Consider the following 20,191-nt stretch of genomic DNA (forward strand, 5'->3'; position numbering starts at 1 on the left):
TGACATACATCTGCCATCGTAGCATCAGAAAGACGAGTTCCACTGCCCTAAAAATCCCCTTTGCTCTGCTTGTTACACAGGGCAGTTGCTGAGACAAAGCTTCAGGTACTCAGAAATTTTTTTTCTCTTGTCTTCATTTTTTTAACATAGTGGAGATTTTCGCTTTGATATAGCTGATCATGTGTTAGGTAAGGAGGATAGCTCAGAGCCTCAATGCCTAAATGAAGGGACCTCAAGTGTATCAGCTCCTAAAAGGGGGACCTTTAGTGCATACACAATCCCGATGGTGATAAATCAGTCCTTTCATCTCTTCTGCACTTTTCCAGCCCTTTGGTTCTCAGGAAACTGCCATCTCTACTGTTGAGGGCACATTTCCAATCCATATGGGCATGTTCCAAGTTTTTTTGTTTGCTTTTAGGCATTGTATTCTTTTTCAGTTTTTTAAAAATAGTGTTTTTTGACACGAGGTCTCGGACTGGTTTCTCAGATTGGAGTACAATAGCATGATAATAGCTCACTGCAGCCTCGAGCTCCTGGGGTCAAATGATCCTCCCTCAGACTCCAGAGTAGCTTGGACTACAGGTGTGCACCACCATGCCTGGCCTGGCCTTTTTTAAAATTTTTTTTTCTGTAAAGATGAGGGTCTCACTATGTTGCCCAGGCTAGTCTCAAGCAACTCCTGGCCTCAAGCAATCCTCCCACCTCAGCCTACCAAAGTGCTGAGATTACAGATGTGAGCCACTGTGCCCAGCTGTTCCAAAGCTTTAAAGCAGTTTTAAATTAATGGTTAAAATTTAGAAGATGCTGTGAATATTGTTTTGCACTTGTGTAAACACATGAAAGAGAAGATAAAAGATTTCAGTGAAATGAAAAGCGACAGTAGTGAGAACCTAATAATACCAGCATGTGAATTTACAGTGAGCAAAATGCAGTAAGAGAAATTGAAAAGTTTCTACTCTCAAATGGTGTGATAAATTGATGTATGGATGGCATACATAATGCTGAAGAGGTTTTGTGTAATTAACTGTTAAATACCAGCTTCTCTACCTGGGCTGATGAGTCAACAGATTTCACTAATAATTTTTATGCTATAGCATTTGTAAGATTAATAAATGATGATAAATTCAAGAAAAATTCTGCTTCAAGGGGTTATCCTAAAGAAAGAAAGACAAGATGTATTTAGTAACTTGTTCTGCATATTTGGAAACAAAGGTCTGTGTTGGGTCTTCTGTTGGCGTTTAGACTGATGGGACCACATCAGTGGTTGACTCCATGAAAGATTGTTTCTTCTCTTGTTTAAAAAAAAAAAGTGTGGTCAGTGCAGTGGCTTATGCCTGTAATCCCAACAGTTTGGGAGGCCCAGGTGGGAGAATTGCTTGAGCCAGAAGTTTGAGACCAGCCTGGGCAGCATGGCGAGATTCTATATTTACAAAAAAAAAAAAAAAAATTAAAATTCACTGGGCATGGTGGCATGCTCTGTGGTCCTAGATACTCGAGAGACTGAGGTGGGAGGATTGCTTGAGCCTGGGAGATGAAGGTTGCAGCAGTGAGCCATGATCGTGCCACTGTACTCCAGCCTGGGTGACAAAGCAAGACTTTATCTCAAAAAAAAAAAAAAAAGGAGAAGAAGAAGAAAAGAAAAGGAAAATCCCAATGTTGTCACAACATAATGCTTTCTTTAAAGAAAAGGGCTGGTATCAAAACTTATGCCACAAAAATAGTTAAGTTTAATTCATTTCAGAACTCTTTGAAAACAGTGTGAAATATGGACAAAGACCCCACAGACAAAACAGAAAAAAAACTGCTCTTGCACATACCATATACCACACACTACACCTCATGAACACCTTGTAGAGTAGGATTTTGGTAAGACTTTTGAGCCCACTTGGATAAGGTTTAAAAGGAAAGTAAGAAATTGAAAAAAAGAAAAGAAAACCAAAGTTTCTTCTATCTGCATCCTGATTTGCATTAGAGTCATTTCCTTTGTAGGGAAGGGAAACCACACAAAAAATATAGGCTAGTAAGGTCATTCAGGTTGACAGCAGAGCCTGGGGTGGAGAGAAATTCCTTAACAAAAGAGGAGACATGACCTGGCATCTATGACTTCGTGTGTAAAACAGAGCATATAGTGTTAACACAAGTGACTTTTGATAACTCTTCAGACTAAAAGATCCTTAAGGGCAAAGGAATTTGCATCCCTGGTACCTACTGGTGGGCCTGATACTCAATAAATGCTTAAAGATTGACAAAGGGATGGATGGATGGATGATGGATTGGATGGATGATGGGTGGGTGGGTGGATGGATGGATGGATGGATGGATGGATGGATGAATGGATAGATGGATGGATGGATGGATGGATGGATGGATGGATGGATGGATGGATGGATGGATGAATGGGTGGATGGATGGATGGATGTGTGATAGGCTGGTGGATGGCTGACTGGATGGATGGATGATGTGTGGGTGGTGGACAGATGGATGGATGATGGGTGAGTTGGTGGGTAGATGGATGGATGATGGGTGGGTGGATGGATGGATGGGTGGATGATGGGTGGGTTAATGGATAGATCTGGATGATTGGTGGGTGGATGGGTGGATGGATGGCTGATGGGTGGGTGGATGGGTAGATGGATACTGGGTGGGTGGATGAATGGATATAATGGGTTGGTGGATGAATAGACAGATGGATGATGGGTGGGTGAGTGGGTGGATGGATGGATGGGGTAGAAGGGTGAATGGGTAGATGGATGGATGATGTGTGGGTGGATGGATGGATGGGTGGATGATGGATGGGTAGATGGATGGATGATGGGTGGGGGGGAGGATGGATGGATGGGTAGATGGGTGAATGGGTGGATGGATGGATGGATGGATGAATGATGGGTGGGTGGATGGATGGATGGGTAGAAGGGCGAATGGGTAGATGGATAGATGGATGAATGATGGGCGGGTGGATGGATGATGGGTAGATAGATGGATGGATGAATAATGAGTTGGTGGATGGATAGACAGATGGATGACGGGTGGGTGGGTGGATGGATGGATGGGTAGAAGGGTGAATGGGTAGATGGATGGATGGATGAATGACGGGTGGGTGGATGGATGGATGGGTGGATGATGGTTGGGTTAATGGATAGATGGACGATGGGTAGATGATGGGTGGGTGGATAGATGGATGGATGATGGGTGGGTGGATGAATAGACAGATGGATGAGAGGTGGGTGGGTGGATGGATGGATGGGTAGAAGGGTGAATTGGTAGATGGATGGATGAATGACGGGTGGGTGGACGGATGGATGGATGGGTAGATAGATGGATGGATGGATGGTGGGTGGATGGATGGATAGATGTCTGGGTAGATGGATGAATGACGAGCAGGTGAATGAGTGGATGGACAGATGATGAATGAATAAATGAACAAACGAACCACTGAGTTTGAAAATATCTTAGATAGAAATATAGGCTCACAATATTTGCTGGGAAACATTCAACAACCAAACACCTTCTTAAAATGTACCTCTTCTACTCAATTACCTCGGAAATGAAGCACTGTGAAAATAGATAGACTCTGAAGTCACACAACCCTAAGTACCTGGCTCTATGTGACCATGTGACCTTGTGCAAGTGATTTAGCTACGCTAAGTCAAAGTTTCTATAAAACTGGGCAATGTTAGGGTGCCACCTCTGAGGGAAAAGGCCAATGAAACAATATTCCAAGAACATCCATGGGTGGCAATCATTATTTTGGTGAATTTACTATGGACAGGGCCGACTCTCAGTCTAACCGTAATATACTTCATTTCATCAGTACACGGGGAGGGAAGCCATTTCCCAGATACAGACCCAGAAAGGCAGATAGATAAACTAGAATGCTAATTTATTAGTTTATCAGGGGAAATTATTTGGAGAATCAAAGTAACTAGCACATTTTCTCTCTGTTTGCAGCTATAATTGGGAAGTAAAACCACAATTAGAAAGTTGCTCAAGGTCAGGCAAAGAGACTTGGGCAACATCTTGCATGTAGTGATGGGACGGTCATTGGGAAACACTTGAAAGAAAGTCCTTGGTGGTCACTGACAAGATTTGTCTCTGTCTTCTTGAGTGAGTTTGTACTTCTTTACTTTTTTTTACTATATATTTGTGCTTTAGGGGGTATCTTGTTTTCCTTGCTCCCAATTTTTGAGGAAAAGGCTTATGACAGCCCCTGAAATATTAACGATAAAGAGAGACAGGGTCTCTCTCTGTTGCCCAGACTGGAGTGAAGTGGTGCGATCACAGCTCATTGGAGCCTTAAACTCCCGGGCTCAAGCTATCCTTCCACTCCAGCCTCCCAAATACCTGGGACTACAGGTATGTATCACTATGCCCAGCTAATTTTTTAGTTTTTTCTGTAGAGACAGGGTCTCACTGCATTGCCCAGACTGCCTAAGCTGGTCTCAAAACTGCTGGCTTCAGGTGATCCTCCTGCCTTGGCCTTCCCCATCAGTGTAGTCTGCACATCAGCTGAAGGGTCTCTCTGCCCCTCAAGATCTGGGTCAGATGGTTTAACTCCCCAATCTCGTAGCCTGTGAAAGTCCAAAGCCTATTCCAGATTTCAGTGAATCCTTGGGAGATTTGCGTTCTCATGGCTTCCTTTTCCTCCCTTGTGGTCTCTACTCAGCATTATGTCAATCCGGAGATGAATCATAGCTTCTTTAGCAGTTTCTACCAAAATAAAAAGCCAAAAAAAAGTCACTTGCACAAAACATTTATGAATAAACTTTTCTAAAGAACTCAGGAAGGCCAGATGCAGTGATTTACACCTGTAATCCCAGCACTTTGGGAGGCTGAGGTGGGAGGATTGCTTGAAGCTAAGGGTTTGAGACCAATCTGAGCAACCTGGGCAACATAGTGAGATGCTGTTTTTACCAGAAAAAAATTAAAATTAAAATTAACTGGGTGCAGTGGTGCATGCCTGTAGCCCCAGTTACTTGGGAGGCTGGAGCAGGAGGATTGGCTGAGCCCGGGAATATGAGTTTCTAGTGAGCTTTGAACTCACTCCAGCCTGAGCAACAGAAGCAAGACCCTGTCTCAAAAAAGAAAAAGAGAAAGAAATTAAGAACTGAGAAGTAAAGGGAGGTCACAGGAAGGATTCACATGGACATGATACAGCAAGATGTTTAAAATCCACACTAGACATTCCTATTCTTCAAAAGTTCCTTCAGACCACCTTGACACCAAGAGTTCTTGTCCTGACTCTTCTCACCAGTACCCATTGATCTTACTTCCTCCCTGAACTTCTTTCCCCTCTCCTCTCCCTCCTCGGTTCTCTCTCTCACCCTTCCCTCTCGTTGACTCATGCCGAAACGTTCCGCCCCCTCTCTGGAATCTCCTCCACAGCTGGAATCCTCAGATCTGAGGATTTCACTCTCTAACACTGACCAAAGGTGTTTTTCAAAGACTGTTCCTTTCTAAGATGAATTTGGGGGCCATGAATTTTGTTAAGAAGACAAGAGCATTCCTTGCCTGAGTATAGTGCCTGGGATATAGGTTCAACAGGTAATCTATCCACTCTTGTTCCTCTCTCTTTATGCAATACATTGTTGATCAACAATAATCACAACATGACTGTGTTGTTTCTACTCCTCTCCACATTCCTATGTGGGTTAAGAGGACATCCTCAAAGAAAATTATCTGGCAACCGTATTTTCCCCATAACTGTAGGCTTGCAAAGACTGTCTGATGCCAAATACTAGTTTCCTGATTTACTGGCCTTGTGATCTTGTGCAAATTGCTTAATCTCTCTGTTTTCAGTTTCTCAGTCTGTAAAAATGGGGTGGTAGATCAGCTCACAGACTTCTTGGGAGGATTAAATTCATTCATGTAAAATGCTTAGTACATAATAAGGGCGCAATAAATATTAGCTGCTACTTTTTTTTTAGTTTCTTTCTTCTGGAATAGTGTGATTTTATCAATCTAAACATCAGAGATTTAGTCTTTGCACTTTAATGAAGCCAACCTTGCGCTGGAGACTAGATTCTATCTTGGAGTGGCAAGGTCAGGGCTCTACTTGCTCGTAGCCTGGGCTGCAGAGGATAATCAGGTGTTAGCTCACCTGGGGCCTGCATTCAGAGACGGAGCGAGAAGTGGGGACATGATGAGAATATAATCCAACCCACAGTAGCCTAAACTGGGAGAGACACTAACTACCCTGTGTCTAGTTCATTTCCAGGCCAGAGAACTCAGAAACCTGGGGAGTCCCAGGGCTGGCTGGCAGAGGATAACCTCACCCAGCTCCCACTAGATCTGTCCTAGATCTGATGTGAATCTCTCAGAGACCCTTCCAATGTCCCTGGTTTCCCAAGACGATGGGAAGAACTGAAATACCACAGATCCTCCCAGAGATGACAAGGGCTGCCCCCTACAGTCTAGAGCCCTAGAATGGACAGACTCCTTGATCAAGTGGCCAGAGTGGTCCATCTGGCTCAGGTTGTTCTCATGGCCATGTTTGATTGCTGCATACCACCTGGCCCCATAACCCACTCATCCTCTGGAGTCTCCACCTCTCATAAGATCAAGGTGTTTGGACTGTTTGTTGTAGCCTCTGGAAAAATTAAGAATGGAGTGGGAGAGCCAGGCTTGGGTTGGGTGAACTCAGTATCTCCTAAGGTGGCCCTAGGTGAGGGGGAGGAAGAAGGAAATGGGCTGCTGGGCCGGATCCACGGGACACATATTGAAGGGCAAGACTAGGTGTGTCTTTCTATTTGCAGAAGTCAGAGTTGTTCCGGCCTAGACACGAGGAGGCTGGGCCATGCTGGAGGTTGAGGGTAGCAGGGAAGGAGATTATAGCCCACCTAAACACTACCAAAAGAGCATATAGCTACGCTAAATCATTTGGAATCCAGTCCCTCCTCCCTACATGAGTATATTATCCATGTGGTGTTTTAAGCTCTCCCTGCAGACCTGCGTCTCCCTTTCATGTCTTTGGGTTCCTGATTATCCACGCTGCTGTAGCTATGCTGGGTTGTGGGTAGAGGAGCAGGAAGCCTGTGTGCTTTGAGTCTCCATCCCTGGGGTTGACCATGGAACAGGTCATGCTCCGTGGTACATTTTGGCCCCTGCACCATCCATCACCCTGGTTCTCTTTGCAGAAGTATGTACCGAAACAGGAAGCGAGGCCACCTGGGAAGTGGAAGTCTCAGCCCAGCCCAGGGGAGTGAGCCCACAGACAGAAGAGTGACTACTAAGAAGCAGAAAGGGACCTGGGCACTCTTCGGAAAAAGAGGACCCTGGTGACTCTGCCCCTTCCAGGGGGCTCAAGCCCCTGCCCAAGAGTCCAGTTTTATCATCTAGGGGGACATCTAGGGCTGGCAGGATCTTACCGTCTCTCCCTTGGCTCTGCGGTTTGAGGCAGGAGCCTTCCAGACAAGGCCCATGCACTAGGCCCACCAATGCAGGTGTACCAAGCAGGACTCTTCTCTAAGAGGCCTTTGGCTTGGAGAAGAGCCTGGACCTAGCGGCTCCCAAGCTTTTACTTCTCTCAAAGTGCTACCCAGCTGCCTATAGCACATGGGTCCCTGTTGCATTAAATCTATAAATAAAACTTCACACCCCGGTACTTATCCTAGGCAGAGTCCTAGGCGACGCACTCCTCACCGAAACCTGCCTTCCTGGAATGGGAGAATTTGGAAACGCTCCCTGAGCCAGTCCGGGGGAGCTTCCTTCCAGCTGGGTCTCCGCCCCTGCCCTGGTGGTGCGGGGTCCCCAGCGATCCGCGGGAGGTCCGGGCACGCCTGGTTGTGGGGAAATTCGGCCCCGTCAGGCGGCCGCGCTCACAGGAGCAGCGTGACCCGGCGGCCCCGGGGGTGCTGGCACCAGGAGCCGACACTCGCCGTGCGCTCCCCCGCGCCTGGCTTCCCTGGACTGTCGCCAGCCCTACTCCTGAGGTGGTGAGGGCGGGGCGGAACGCAGCCTCTTCTGGCCTGAGGAGGAGTCACTTGGGAGGTCACTAGGCTGCTGGGCTGGCTGCTGTCACAAGCGGGGCGTGCCCTGGCTCCGCTCGCCACTCTCCGGCGCGCACCCCGGCTCACGGCGCACACTGGCGCTCCCGGACTGAACCCTGAGCCGCCGCCGTGGCAGCCGAATTTGGGAGTATCTCCTTGTCACTGCAACCAGAAAGCCCCTCGATCCCCCATCAGAGAGGTTACATGAGCCCCGAGGTGACCTGCCCGTTGAGGGGCCACCGGCCTCGCTTCCACCCGAGGACCTGGGTTGAGCCCGTGGTGGCCTCGTCCCAGATGGCTGCCTCCCTGTACGACGCAGGGCTACTCCTCGTGGTGAAGGCGTCCTACGGAACCGGAGGCTCCTCCAACCACAGCGCCAGCCCGTCGCCCCGGGGGGCTCTAGAGGACCAACAGCAGAGAGCCATCTCCAATTTCTACATCATCTACAACCTCGTGGCGGGCCTGTCGCCCCTGCTGTTCGCCTACGGGCTGGGATGGCTCAGCGACCGCTACCACCGCAAGATCTCCATCTGCATGTCGCTGCTGGGCTTCCTGCTCTCCCGCCTCGGGCTGCTGCTCAAGGTGTTGCTGGACTGGCCAGTGGAGGTGCTGTACGGGGCGGCGGCGCTGAACGGGCTGTTCGGCGGCTTCTCCGCCTTCTGGTCCGGGGTCATGGCGCTGGGATCGCTGGGCTCCTCCGAGGGCCGCCGCTCCTTGCGCCTCATCCTTATTGACCTGATCCTGGGCTTGGCGGGGTTCTGCGGGAGCATGGCTTCCGGGCATCTCTTCAAGCAGATGGCTGGGCACTCTGGGCAGGGCCTGATACTGACGGCCTGCAGCGTGAGCTGTGCCTCGTTTGCTCTGCTCTACAGCCTTTTGGTGCTAAAGGTCCCTGAGTCGGTGGCCAAACCCAGCCAGGAGCTCCCCCCCGCGGATACCGTGTCTGGCACAGTAGGCACATACCGCACCCTGGATCCTGATCAGTTGGACAAACAGTGTGCAGTGGGTCACCCTCCATCTCCTGGAAAAGCAAAACCCCATAAAACCACCATTGCCCTGCTCTTTGTGGGTGCTATCATATATGACCTGGCGGTGGTGGGCACAGTGGACGTGATCCCTCTTTTTGTGCTGAGGGAGCCTCTCAGTTGGAACCAAGTGCAGGTGGGCTATGGTATGGCTTCAGGGTACACCATCTTCATCACCAGCTTCCTGGGTGTCCTGGTCTTCTCCCGCTGCTTCCGGGACACCACCATGATCATGATTGGGATGGTGTCCTTTGGGTCAGGAGCCCTCCTCTTGGCTTTTGTGAAAGAGACAAACATGTTCTATATTGGTGAGTCTGTCATTCTTGGGGAGGCAGGACATTGCTGACCCTCTGCATAATGGGGCTGACACCAGGGATGCCATGGTCTGGGTGGCCTAGCTCAGCACCAGGGATTGAACCTGCTACCCAGGAGGCACAAGGGACACAAGATTATATGCCCCTGAGTTTATCTGTAATATATTGTTAATTATCTGTATTGAGAATGAAATGTTACCAGAGTGGTGTTCATGGTTCTGGGCAGTCAAGGAGGTGTGGTCAGTGGTACCTGGAGTCAGTAGGGGAGGATTCAGGATGGCAGTCAACAGAGGAGATGGAGTTGGGTTTCTTCCCCCACCCCCACCTTCCCATTTTAAAAGGATGGAATTTCAAAGGCCAAGCACAGAGGTCTGTAATTCCAGCACTTTGGGCTGGAGGTGGGAGAATCACTTGAGGCCAGGGGTTCAAGACCAGCCTAGCCATTATGGCAAAACCCCATCTCTACCAAAAATATAAAAATTAGCCAGGTGTGGTGGTGTACACCTGTAATCCTAGCTACTCAGGAGGCTGAGGCACAAGAATCACTTGAACCCAAGAGGCAGAGGTTGTAGTGAGCCGAGATTGTGCCACTGCACGCTAGCCTGGGTGATAGAGCGAGACTCTTTCTCAAAAACAAAACAAACAAACAAAAAAAGGTGGATGGGTGGAATTTCAAGTAATTCTACCGAAAAGATGCCTTAATTAAAATCATTTGGAGTCAAGCAAAGATTTTTTTTTAATGCGTAAAAATACTCCGTAAATGCCTTCCACAACCAATGTAATAAATTCCCCAAGGAAGTAGCATTAAGTTTCCATCTGAGGACACAGGTAGACAACTATAAGCAGAAAGCTCGAGATGAATGCTCCAATAGAACTTTCTAGAATGATGGAAATAGTTGCTATCCATTCTGTCCAATAAAGAAGCCACTGGCTCCATGTAGCTATTGAGCAGTTGAAATGTAGCTAGTGCAACTAAAGAACAGATTTTTAAATTTTATGTTATTTTATTTAATTTAATTTAAATAGTTATATGGGGCTAGTGGCTATCATATCAGAAAAACGACTTCAGACAGTTATCTGAGGCTGGCTCTTGACCCAGGCAGGTCACACATCTTAGAAACACCTAACAAAATGGCAAGCTAACCTCTGGTCAGTTCTCAATTAAACGGCATAGGACAGAGTATCCCCTTCCCCTTTTGCCCACCACCTCTCTCTCTCTGTTTCTCTTTGTGTTTTTGTTTCGTTTTGTTTTGTTTTGTTTTTGAGATGGAGTTTCACTCTTGTTGCCCAGGTTGGAGTACGATGGTGCAATCTCGGCTCAATGCAACTTCCACCTCCTGGGTTCAAGCGATTCCCCTGCCTCAGCCTCCTGAGTAGCTGGGATTACAGGCATGCACCACCATGCCTGGCTAATTTTGTATTTTTGGTAGAGACGGGGTTTCACCATATTGTTCAGGCTGGTCTCGAACTCCTGACCTCAGATGGTCCACCCGCCTCGGCCTCCCAGAGTGGTAGGATTACAGGCGTGAGCCACTGCGCCTGGCCGTCTGTCTGTATCTGTCTCTTTCTCGCATTCTCTCTCTCTCACACACGCGCGCGCGCACACACACACACACACACACTGCATCTGGATAATCAATAGAGCTTGAGAGCTATGCAGTGGGTGCGTTCATGGGACACATTGCTGAAGGCAATTTGCCAAAGCTCCTGGGACCATCTCTCAGAGATGTTCACTAATGTCAAGGACAGACACTTCTCTCCTGGAGAAACAAGGAAAGGGGCCTTGTGTCCCTTTGGTGGCACCAGTTCCACTTCCCTAGTGATCACTTAATTCCACCAGTAAAGATACATTTCACCATCTGTCACCATGTCGACTGTGCCCAGCCACCTTGTAGACTGATATGCGGCACACACAGCAGCATCAGAGCTCAGAGGGTCACAGACTAGTCAAGGGAGGGCGCTAGTGTGCCAGCAGAGAAATGACTTCTTCCAGGTCAAGCCACATTTGGATTGTGGGGAGATGGGGGTTCTAAGAGAGGCTTTTGCTAATTTCCTCCTTGGCCCAGGCTGGGCTACAGCAAGGAGTGTTCCTGTGTGATCTCTTTCAGCTCGAGCCGTCATGCTGTTTGCTCTCATCCCCGTCACAACCATCCGATCAGCTATGTCCAAACTCATAAAGGGCTCCTCTTATGGTGAGTAGTGAAAGGAATCTCTCTGGAAACTTCTGCCCGGGCTGTTTCAGAGCTGCGAAGCATGAGGCACAGACCTGTAGAAGGCACTTGAGGCAGTTCCAGAAGCATCTTTGAAGACACTGGAAACACTGGTTTCCATCCAGGGCACAGAGAGTGGAGACGGGGGTATGGGAGTAACTTAGAAAGTCAGTCACTGAAAAGCCACAAAGAAGGATTCTATCATCCACAGGCCTTGGGAAGATTCAACTAGATAGAGGCAGGATTCCTAGCGAACTGAGCCACACACAGACTGAGAAGGGGCCAGGTGCAGTGGCTCAATGCCTGTAATCCCAGTGCTTTGGGAGGTCGAGGTGAGAGGATCGCTAGAGGCTGGGAGGTCAAGACCAGCCTGGGCAACATAGTGAGACCCCATCTCTACAAAAAAGATTTTAAAATTAGCCAGGCACGGTGGCAAATGCCTGTAGTCCCAGCTACTCGGGAGGTTGAGGCAGGAGAATTGCCTGAGCCCAGGAGTTCAAGGCTGAAGTGAGCCAGGATTGTGGCACTGCACGCCAGCCTGGGCAACAGAGTGAGACTGTCTCTAAAAAGAGAGAGAGAGAGAGTAAGAAGGAAGGGTCCCCTAAGAGCTCTCCAGAGACTCAGCTAATGGAGAGTGAGGCAGGCACAGCAAGGCATTCCTGAGTAACCTCTGTCCCTTCCACAGGAAAGGTGTTTGTCATACTGCAGCTGTCCTTGGCTCTGACTGGCGTGGTGACATCGACCTTGTACAACAAGATCTATCAGCTCACCATGGACATATTTGTGGGCTCCTGCTTTGCTCTCTCCTCCTTTCTCTCCTTCCTGGCCATCATCCCAATTAGGTAGGATGGGAGCAGCGTCTGCTGCTTGGGCTGGGACCCTGATGCTTAGGTCAAGGAATCTTGGACCTTCTCAAGCCCACCATCACCGCATTATTTATTTTCAGCATTTATGCAGTGGGTCCTGAGTAGGCTCTCTCACAAAGAAAAAGTCCTCCTGTTTCCCACACTAAAAATCTGGCCATTTGGGAATTCCTCAAAATCACGAGTAAGAAACAGGGTCTTTAGGCACTGGCTCACTCTTTGGCAGTTTTGTAACGACTACTTATACGAGTCCCATATACTTCCTTATAATTAGAGGCTGTGATTGGAAACCTTCATGAACCATCAGACCTCTTTTGTTCAGCTGCCTTTAGGTGAAAGTCATCAGACCTCATTTCAGAGCACAGTTTCTTCCCCATGCCCTCACAGGGCTCTGTGCTCAGTGCCACTGAAATCTCCCGGCCACTGGACTGGACTGTATGAGCTCCAGACAGGGCCTTCCCTTGACTTCCCTGGGGGAATTGTCTCATTTGTAATATCAGAGCACTCAAGTGTTGGAGATAAGAGGCAGGAGGACGTCTGGTCCTATGGAGACCACTAGCCTAGGTCATCAACAAAATGGAAAGACAGCTTGGAATAGTTCTGTCTTCAACCAGCCCTGTCCCACAGAAATACAGAAGCAGCCACAAATGCAAGCCATATGTGTGATTTTCAGTTTCCTAGTAGCCACATTTTAAAGAGAAAAGTGACAGGTGAAATTAATGTTAATATTAATAACATATTTGACATGCAAAATATCATCTCCACATCTAATCCATTTACAAAATGTGTCAATGAGATATTTCACTTCTTTTTTACACTAACTCTTTGAAATCTAGTATGTATTTTATGCTTACGGTACATCTCGATTTGGACAAGTCACATTTCAATATTCAGTAACCACATGTGGGTTGAGGTTCCCATATGAGACAGCACTGTTCTCTTTAGACTGTTAGGCCCTTTTACCACTTCCTTTGAAGTGAGGTTCTCTCATGCTCCTACCACTGCTGCTACATGAGAAAGGAATACTGTGGGGAGATTTATATATACGTATATATATTCCTGTGGAGAGATATATATATATCCACAGAATAAATGTATCCACAGTAAGGCACAAGGATTTGATATAGATGTGCATTTTCAAGGGACCTGCCTAGTAGCACATGAGGACTCTACACATCAGTAATGGTGGTATAATAGGCAGCAGAGTAGAAAATAAAGGAAGGCAGGTTCAAGGGGACAGTGATAAAGCCCTTTTGGAATTCTCACATCATATCATATTGCAAATCTCAGCCTGAATGGAAAGTTGAGCTTCCTAGGACAGGAGCCATCAATCATTAGGGCTCTTTGCATTATTTCATAATTAAGAAAAATAAGATAGGAAGACCAAATAGCTGAGAGAATTTATGGATCAGCGGGCATGACCAGGTCTCATTCCTAAGGTGCAAACTGAGCCAGCTCTGTCTTCGAACTGTCCAACCCTAAGGACTTTTCATGTGTTCCTGTTTTCGTATGAGTCCTGGCTGAATGGGTTGGATTTTAGCTAGAGCTACCATGCAGTGCAAACTTCTCAAGAGTCCCAGCCTGCGGGCAAACGAGTAAACGATGAGTAGTTTTTGCCCGCTTGAAAATGATCCAGTCCAATTTTATGGGCAGTTGGTTAATGTAGTCTCTTTAACCTAAACAAAACCCAAAAATCAACGAAAGGAAATGAGTGTTACTAGTTCATGTGTGTCATAAAGACATCAAGAGACAAATGGAAATAATGGGAAAATACAAGTAAGATTGAGTGCTTATGCAGATAAGGCACTTAGGCACACTGCTTCCCTCTGTTGTAGACATTTAGCAATAGAGAGACACCGCAGACAAAGCCAGATTTTCATTGACTGCTATCAGGATCCCACCCACCAGAGATTCTGACTCAATTAATCTGCGGTGCAGCCTGGGCATAGGAAATTTTAAAGGCTCTCCGGGTGATTCAAATGTGCAACCAAGATTGAGAATCTCTGGTGTAAAGGGAGTGGTTCCATTACTTTCCCTTCCGCAAAGTCACTAAAGAAATGAGATCCTGAAAAAGTTTCATAGCTAGGAGAGGCCAAGCCTGTACCATCAATCTTCAAGGACAGCAACAGGAAAGACCAGTAAAGCTTTCGAACCACAGGAAGAAAAGCTACATTCCAATGACATAAAAACCCAGGCAGGCATGCCAGAGCACAGGAGGACTCAGAGAGCAGAGGCTGGACTGGATCACAATCAGCATCCTCTTCCTCGATGCCAGGAGAGATCCCAGCCTGTCTGCAATCCCAGGGGGCTGTGGCTGCACCCCTTCCTGGTGCCAAAGTGAGCCGATTTCATGCCACTGTAAGAGCTTGCCCTCTCCTATTTGCTCCTTAGATATAATAGGGAGATGCTGAGGCAACAACTGTGAGGTTCTGCTTATTTACAAACCTCTCCCCTCATGCCCTCCAATATACATGAACTTAACTAATGCCTCATTCTTCATAGAGAAAACAGAAGCCAGGCCGGGCACAATGGCTCACGCCTGTAATCCCAGCACTTTGGGAGGCCGAGGCGGGTGGATCACAAGGTCGGGAGTTCGATACCAGCCTGGCCAACATAGTGAAACCCCATCTCTACTGAAAATACAAAAATTAACTGGGCATGACAGCGTGCGCCTGTAGTCCCAGCTACTCAGGAGGCTGAGGCGGGAGAATCCGCATCTGTCTCTTATACACATCTAGATGTGTAGTGCCACTGCACTCCAGCCTGGGTAACGGTGCTAGACTCTGTCTAAAAAAAAAAAAAAAAAAAAAAAAAAGCCAAATGATCACAACAGAATATCCTGGTCTTCTCCAATCCACAGTCCTATGTTCATTTGCGTCCATCTTCTTTTTTTAAGGATAATAACAGCAAACTGTTAAATAGCCCTAAGTGCCAGGCACTACTTTATTTCATATTTTGAAACTAATCTTCCCAAACAATCCTTTGTGGTAATTACTATTATTATCCCTATTTTGCAGGTGAGCAAACAGGCTCCAAGGTATTAAATAACTTGCCAAAGGGTACACAGCTAGGAAGTGGCAGAGACAGGATTTGAAGGAAGCCAGACCGTCTCTCCCATCCACTACATGCATTGCACCTGGTAATTGGGTGCGGCCTCTCCCACCTCCTGAGAAAGCTCACTCCACTGCTTCACTCTCTCCTGAATTCTTCTACCAGAGCTGACATATGCTCTTCCCCCCTCTCTCCTTCTCTTCATAGTCAAGTTCTCCCAAGGCGAGTCTGCACATATGCTGTCTCACTCCCCAACTCCCATTCACTTCCTACTCACTCCAGTCTGACTCAGTTGATTCCCCGTGCTCAACTCTACCAGAGCTGCTCTCACTAAAGCTACTAATGACTTTTTAGTTGCATCCATCGACCTGCTGCCACCTTCATCTTACATGATTTCTCGGCGGCCCCTAATGCTGTTGATTACTCTTTCCTCGGGAGATATTTGTCACATGGCTTTCAAAACACCTCATTCTTGTTTTTCTCCCATTTATCTGATAACTTCTTCTGTACAAACCTCCCATGTAGGAATTGTTTGGGGTTCTGTTCTGGGCTGTCTTCTCACTTTACATTTTCTAAGCAACCTAAAGTACTTCCAAAGGTTCACATTACCATTGAAACTTCCAAAATAGGGTTCTTGATACCCTCCTAAGCCTGCTCACGTTCCCGTCTTTCCAATCTCATGATCTCATTCATTGGCTGCACCACCCACCGAGGGTAGAAACCTGAGGGTCACCAGCATCCACCCTGGCCTTCATCTCCCCCCACCTCCAATCAATCAGGCCTAATGCATTGATTCTACCTCCAAAATATGTCTCAAACTTACGCTTTTCTTTTTATCTCTACTGCTACCCCCTAATCCACCTGGATGACTGAATTAGCCACTGAACCATCTCCATACATCCACTCTTGTTCTCCACTCCCATCCTCTCTCCAGCAGGTGGCCAGAGCAAGGTCCTTAAAGTGTGAATCAGGTCATGTCATCACCTGCTCAAAGCCCTGCACTTGGCTTTCATTGCTCTTAGGATAAAACCCAAATGTTTGGCTGGATGCAGTGGCTCAAACCTATAATCCCAGCACTTTGGGAGGCTGAGGTGGGGGGATTGCTTGAGCTCAGAAGCTTGAGACCAGCCTGGGCAATATAGTGAGACCCCGACTCTACAAAAAATTAATAATATAGCTGGGCATGGTGGTGCATGTCTGTAGTCCCAACTAGTTGGGAGGCTGATACGGGAGTATTGCTTGAGCCCAGGAGGTTGAGGCTGCAATGAGCAAAGATCATGCCACTGTGCTCCAGCCTGGGTGACAGAGCAAGACTGTGTCTCAAAAAAGAAACAAAAACAAAAACAAAACATGAACATCTTACTATGGGCAATAAAGCCCCACATAAGCTGGCCTGGCCACCCTTTCTCACCTCCTATTCCTGCAATTGACCACCCTCCCCAACCCTCAGCCACAGTCGCCTCTTCTCCCACTCTTCTCCCTTCTCCATCCACACCTCTTTCCCACCCAACTAGTTGTGGTCTTAACTGAAACACCATTTTCTCAAAGAGAATTTTCCTAACCCCTCTCAATCTAAATTAGATCCTTCTGTCACATGCTCCCAGAGCTTCCTATATTCTCTTTTGTAGAATGCAGTGATGATGAGTTCATGGTTAGCTGTTTAATATGCTTGCCCACTAGACTGAAGGCTCCCTGAGGGCAGAGACCATGGGTATTTGGCTCTCCCTGTATCTTCTGTGTCCAGCACAGATCCTAGCATATAAGAAGCAGTCAAAAAGCATTTGTTTAATGAATGCATGCCCTGTCAGAGGGTGTGGCATCTCTCACAGCGCTGACTTACACTGACTCATAAGTCAGCACTGCTGACTGCCCACACCCCAGAGCTGCCTGGGGCTACCCATGAAGTCAGGTGCTGGCCATCGCCTTGTGGCTGTGCTGTAGTGGTCCACAGCAGGGGTCAAGGGTCATGTGGCCCTGTGCTGGCTGCTTCCAAGTCTTCACTCTCCACTTGCCAGTCCTGTAATACAATGAGTCTTAAGTATGGTCAGTGCCCCTCCCAGTAGTGCACTGGCACTCATAGAAGGTGGGAAATCTGAGTGTTGGGAAGTGTCTACAAAGTTTCCCTTAAAAGGCTTGGATCTAAGCGTGCAACCCATTTTAGCAACTCCAGGTGTTGTTCATCCATCGAGAAGCGCTGTGCTGTAGCTTAGAACCTGAAGATTCTGGAGCTCAAGCAGATGAGAGAGCCCAGGGTGCCAGGGGTTGAAGGACATGCCTAAGTCACACCGATCCAGGACTTCAGTTCAGACCTCCTAACTGCTGCGTGTCCATTTATTAAGATGATTTTAAACAATGTAATGGATAAACGAGCTATGGAAAGACAGCCGATGAGGCAGCTCATTCTGCTTGCAATTAGCAAAGGCTTAATCTTTATCTTGAGATATATTATAGAAGGGAGTTCATCCTCAGGCAGAAGTGAGATGGAAAGGGATTCCAGGAAAAAGAAAATGTGGATGCAAAGGGCTCGCAATGTTATGGGAAATGGAGAAGTTCAGTGCTTGCAAGACGGAAATGAACCTGGAGTAAGAGAAGTTCCTTCAGACAATCTCTCTCCCCTCAGTGCACCATTCTGATGCCATAAATGGATGAAAAATTTCAGTCTACCGGTGACAAAGACATGGTCTAATGGATGGGGAAAAAAAGGCACACCTTTGTTACAGGACCACCAAGTTCAATTGCCCATTGCACAGTAACAGACTCTGAAACAGCAGGAGTTGCAGCAGAAAAAAAAATGTTTAACGATATACAGCACCCAAACAAGGAGATGGGAGGAAACCCTAAACCCACCTCCCAGGGAGGTTCGGGGATGGGCTTCCAAGGGGTCTGGATGGGTGATGGGCTAGTGTGGGGATCGCTGATTGGTCAAGAAGTGAGGGGTGAAATCATGGGACAGGGAGATGAAGAAACGGCATTCCTGTGCTGGGTTGGTTCCTTGGTGAGTGTCTTCAGGCTGGTTAGCACCAGCCATTCTGCTGGAATTCAGGATCTGAAAAACACCTTAAGCAATTCTTAAGTAAAGTAAAAAGGTCCAGTATCAGAGATTCTTTTTTTTTTTTTTTTTTTTTTTTTTGAGACAGAGTCTCAGTCTGTCACCCAGGCTGGAGTGCAAATGGCGTGATCTTGGCTCACTGCAAACTCCGCCTCCCAGGTTCAAGTGATTCTCCTGCCTCAGCATCCTGAGTAGCTGGGATTACAGGCACCTGCCACCATGCCCAGCTAATTTTTGTATTTTTAGTAGAGTCGGGGTTTCACGAGGTTGGCCAGGCTGGTGTCAAACTCCTGACTTCAGGTGAGCTACCTGCCTCAACCTCCCAAACTGCCTGGGATTACAGGTGTGAGCCACCATGCCTGGCCCCCAGAGATTCTATCTAAAGGAACAATGGGGAAGTAAGTGGTAAACATGCTCCTTTTAGCTAACAGCTGCAGGGAAGTGGGTCACAGTGCACCAGCACACCTTGGTCAATGCCTACCTATGATTTTGCCTAAAGCCTGGCTTGTAATTCTCATTAACCCTGTGAGGGCAGTTTCACGTTTATGCCATTCCAGCTGTTCTCTTGTAACTCTCTATGGTCAATTCTTACAGCATCGTGGCCTATAAACAAGTCCCATGGTCACCATATGGAGACATCACAGAGAAATGAAGATGCTTACCTGCAGGAGCTGAAAACACCAGCCATGGCCAGACCCCCAGAAGACAAAAGAAGGGACCGGGGAACTGGTGACCAAAGCAACCCACTGCTTAAGAAACCCACGTTCCAGGCAGAGTTGGCCTCAGTATGACCTGCTTTGGCTCAGGGATCCCTGGTGGATGGGGAAAAGCATTTTCCTGGTGATGGAAAAACGTTCTTAGCTTTAAGATACTCCTGTTAGGCAGAGATTGGGTTCTGTGACAGCAGAACATGAACTTAAGGGTTATAGGCAGGCTGCATACAGCAGTCCCAGGCCCTGTGAGGGGTTTCAGACTCCAGCTACAGCGAGCCTGCCCCTTTTCTTCAAGGGATTGTCTTGAGGGCTCCAAGGTATAGCTAACTAGTCACTAGGATGCTGTGCTGAAAGTCCCATGGGAGAACTCAAAGCGTGCATTATCACAGCCTGAGAGGAATGTGGAAGGAATGTTTTGTAAGAACTATCAACAGTTTTGCATGAACAATGTCTTTTAAATTAAAATAAAACCTTGAAAAAAGCCAGCTTTCTTTCCTGAGTCTTCCTTGGCTACAAACACTCAGGAGGGGGATGGAGCTCAGACCCTTGTCTTCTGGGTAGTTTTGTTATTACTGTTGCTTTTAAGAAGCAAATGTCACAAGGCTTTCTTCAATGGGATATTCAATTGAGTACTTCCAGTCAACAGTGCTTCCCAAAGTGGGTGGTGTGAAGAACGAGGAGATACATTAAGAGCTGTTTTATTTGAGGTACTCATTTTTATAACCTCATTTACTTGGATTTATAAAAGCAGACTCACCTAATAAAATCAACATTCATTGTATGAGTGTGTGAATCATTCTTTCCCAGGTCAGATTCTGTCTATGACTACAGACTTGACGTTCTTATACAGGGTAAGACACAAGGCTAGAGAATACATTCAAATCTCAGGGTATTTGGGCTCACAGAGTTTGTACCTCTAATCCTCTTGCAGGGAATGAACAAAACTCTGTGACACATCTAATAAGGTCCAGGCCCCATGCT

The 20,191-nt window shown here is 47.3% G+C and overlaps 1 protein-coding gene across 1 annotated transcript; it reads left to right on the forward strand.

Annotated features, from left to right (window-relative positions):
* The first annotated feature begins 7,810 nt into the window (after window positions 1-7,810).
* Window positions 7,811-19,991, forward strand: SLC46A2 (solute carrier family 46, member 2). The gene is made up of 4 exons (XM_011992445.1): window positions 7,811-9,318; window positions 11,433-11,516; window positions 12,220-12,376; window positions 19,092-19,991. The coding sequence occupies exons 1-4, from the start codon at window positions 8,190-8,192 to the stop codon at window positions 19,147-19,149; spliced, it is 1,428 nt and encodes a 475-aa protein (XP_011847835.1). The 5' UTR covers window positions 7,811-8,189; the 3' UTR covers window positions 19,150-19,991.
* Window positions 19,992-20,191: the final 200 nt, after the last annotated feature.

The sequence above is a fragment of the Mandrillus leucophaeus genome, unplaced genomic scaffold (assembly GCF_000951045.1).
Source record: "Mandrillus leucophaeus isolate KB7577 unplaced genomic scaffold, Mleu.le_1.0 Scaffold410, whole genome shotgun sequence".
Classification (NCBI taxonomy): Eukaryota; Metazoa; Chordata; class Mammalia; order Primates; family Cercopithecidae; genus Mandrillus; species Mandrillus leucophaeus.